A 2950-nucleotide genomic window follows, 5' to 3' on the forward strand; every position below is an offset into this window, starting at 1 on the left:
CCTGTTCATAATAAGGTAATATTACCGTAATTACCGGTCATGTTACCCTATATTGAACAGGTCAAACAAGTTCAATGGTCAAATGTGTAAAAAAAAAATATGATTACCTAAATGTTGATAAAAACAAAAATTTGTTACATTACTAGGTCATTAACCTTTGATTTTACAAGAGGTTGACGTGGTTTTGCCGGGTCTAGTCCGGCCTCAGCCATATCTTCGAAAAATCAAATAACAAAAACTTTTTCTTTGCTTGACAAAGGCCCTAAAAGATTTAGTAAAATACAAATATATAATCCCTTGATTATTATTTTCCCAAAGCACACACTTTCTTGGAGTACAAAACAAAAGGCCAGAGTAGTTTTATTATCATCAAAAATCAATTCATACCCTCAATCAAGTTTGGTCTCTAAAGTTCTTCGAAGAGGTTAGTTCTCTCATATCCTGTCACAAAGTTTCTTTAAATATCGCTTCTTTGATTCCGTTTGACTAAATTTATGTTCTTCCTGCGATGATCTTGAGGAAAATTCGAGTGATTTTGCTTGGGTTTGTTTCGATTTCTATCAAGTTATTTTAGTTTTATCAGACGGATGATTCTTGATGTTAAAGATGTTGAACTTGATGTCTTATATTTCTTTTAGGGATTGCTTTGGTTTACAATATTGTATGTATATTTGGATTTTGGCGATAAAAAGGGGTAATGATTATGCTCATTCCGATCACTTTATTAGTTTCATTAATTGTGCATACCGACATACCGTATGAGCTTTATTCAATTTTAGGGTTAAATTTTGACTTTTTGAGAAATGTCAATATGTGATCGAAAGATTTATGTATTGATCATCAAACGAAGAAAGTATTGTTGACTTTTTGAAGTTTGCGACTGTTCTACTTGTTATTGATTGTTCATATTTCTAAACCTTTCATTTCATTTTGAGTAGATTGAAATGGCAAAGAGTTTATTCAAGCAAGAACATGATCTTGGTGAGTGTTCCCTTTTATTGTATGAATATTTCTGATCTATAATCGGTTTCAATTTATTAATGAATCTTGATGTTTGTTTCAGAAAAAAGGAGAGCAGAGGCTGCTAGAATTAGAGAGAAATACCCTGATAGGATTCCTGTAAGTATCAATCTTTCTCCAGATTTATCATGTTTATATAGACGACTCATTTTTATATTTGGCATGAAAAGACTTGTTTACCCTTATCTTTTTTTTTTTCTTCTACTAACAAGTACTTGAGAAGATTCTAACTCCAGGTTCCCTTACAGTTAAAAACCTCTTTTTTTTTTTCGAGGGCATTTTAGTAAATCCGTTCATTTTCGACTCTGTCCTTAACATTTGTGCCATAAAAGTTACAACTTTCATAGTTTCTGTTATATGGTTTCAATGTAAGCTTCTTGAATTTTGTTATTTTAAAGGTGATTGTGGAGAAAGGGGAGAGAAGTGATGTTCCTAACATCGATAAGAAAAAGTAAGTTTCATTAAGGGTAAAATGGTCTTTTTCAGTGAAGCTGAAAATTGTTTAACATGAAATTAAAAATTGCAGGTACCTTGTTCCAGCTGATTTGACTGTTGGTCAATTTGTTTATGTGATACGTAAAAGGATTAAACTGAGTGCTGAGAAGGCCATATTCATCTTTGTTGACAATGCTCTGCCCCCAACAGGTAATTTTACCAATCTACCCTTTTACTCTTCAAACTTCTAAAATGATTGAAATTCTCACTGAACTTGGTGTTCTGTATTTATTTCAAAATGAAGTATTGAAATGGTATATAAATTAAATTTAATGAATTTTCTCTTGAATGGATTTTGCAAAACTAAAATTTAGTTATATTTCCCAAACATTTTTAAAACTTCTTTTTCCATAATTAAAATGAGAGTTAAACAAATAGTCCACATGGGCACCACATAGGCAAAAGAAAAACATTTTTATCTGCTATATCAAGTCACAATGGTGTAATAAAACCAAATGATTATGTTTAGTGGCAAACTCGTCCTATTTAAAACTTTCAGGACTAAAAAGGGCAAATGGGTAATATTTTTGTGGTGTTATTTTTCAGGGGCAATTATGTCCGCGATATATGAAGAAAAGAAGGACGATGATGGTTTCTTGTATGTTACCTACAGTGGAGAGAACACGTTTGGAGACGATTGACATTTTTATATGTTTTCATGACATTTTCAAAATAATGGATTATATTTTATTGGAATCTTGTTCTTTTATCAAGAATTTGACTACAATCATATAATTGGAGAATTGTATATAGTCTAAAACTTGAAGAATGGGTTTGTTAATAATCATTTACCTTTTATTTTTATTGATGAGTCTTTTTTTTTTTTTTTTTTTTTTTTTTTTGATATTGATTCATGGGTGTTTCTGTATTCCGTATTCTAGCAACACTTTCTTCTTGCTACCAATAAAGGCAATGTATTTTATCTTTTATTCATAATAGCAAGATACTTAGTCTTTTACAATGACAAAATTGAAATAATGGTAAATGTAGTTTGTCGATTGCCATTTTGGTCTAAAAAGTTAGTTTTCGACTAGCACCACCTGACACCTATTCCAAAACTTTGATTTTGTTATGAGTTTGGTTTAGTAAATTTTGAAACTCTTTATAACGAAGGATTTACCCTTTCTATTATATTCTCTAATGTTTTTTATTGCAAAAAATTAGAAAAAAAAAGGAAAAATAAATTTCTCTCTCTCTCCCTCTGTCTCTCTCTCTCTCTCTCTCTCTCTCTCTCCAAATTTATGGTCATTTTAAAATTTTTATTTATATTTATTTTGAAACAAAATATTTCTTTTGTTGTGAAATTGTTACATAAAATATTATTTCAATGTGAGATAATATTAACATTAAACATTTCTAAAGAAACGTTTGATATTGATATGTTTTCAAAACTTGGGATATCATAATTGATATAAAACATAATTTATACTAATGA

General features: G+C 29.8%; 1 protein-coding gene across 1 annotated transcript; it reads left to right on the top strand.

The window, feature by feature from the left end:
- The first annotated feature begins 253 nt into the window (after window positions 1-253).
- Window positions 254-2319, top strand: LOC111886932 (autophagy-related protein 8f). The gene is made up of 6 exons (XM_023883169.2): window positions 254-424; window positions 939-981; window positions 1064-1119; window positions 1419-1471; window positions 1547-1665; window positions 2062-2319. Exons 2-6 carry the CDS (start codon window positions 945-947, stop codon window positions 2154-2156), a joined length of 360 nt encoding a protein of 119 aa, XP_023738937.1. The 5' UTR covers window positions 254-424; window positions 939-944; the 3' UTR covers window positions 2157-2319.
- Window positions 2320-2950: the final 631 nt, after the last annotated feature.

Source organism: Lactuca sativa, chromosome 6, assembly GCF_002870075.4.
Source record: "Lactuca sativa cultivar Salinas chromosome 6, Lsat_Salinas_v11, whole genome shotgun sequence".
NCBI classification, from domain to species: Eukaryota; Viridiplantae; Streptophyta; class Magnoliopsida; order Asterales; family Asteraceae; genus Lactuca; species Lactuca sativa.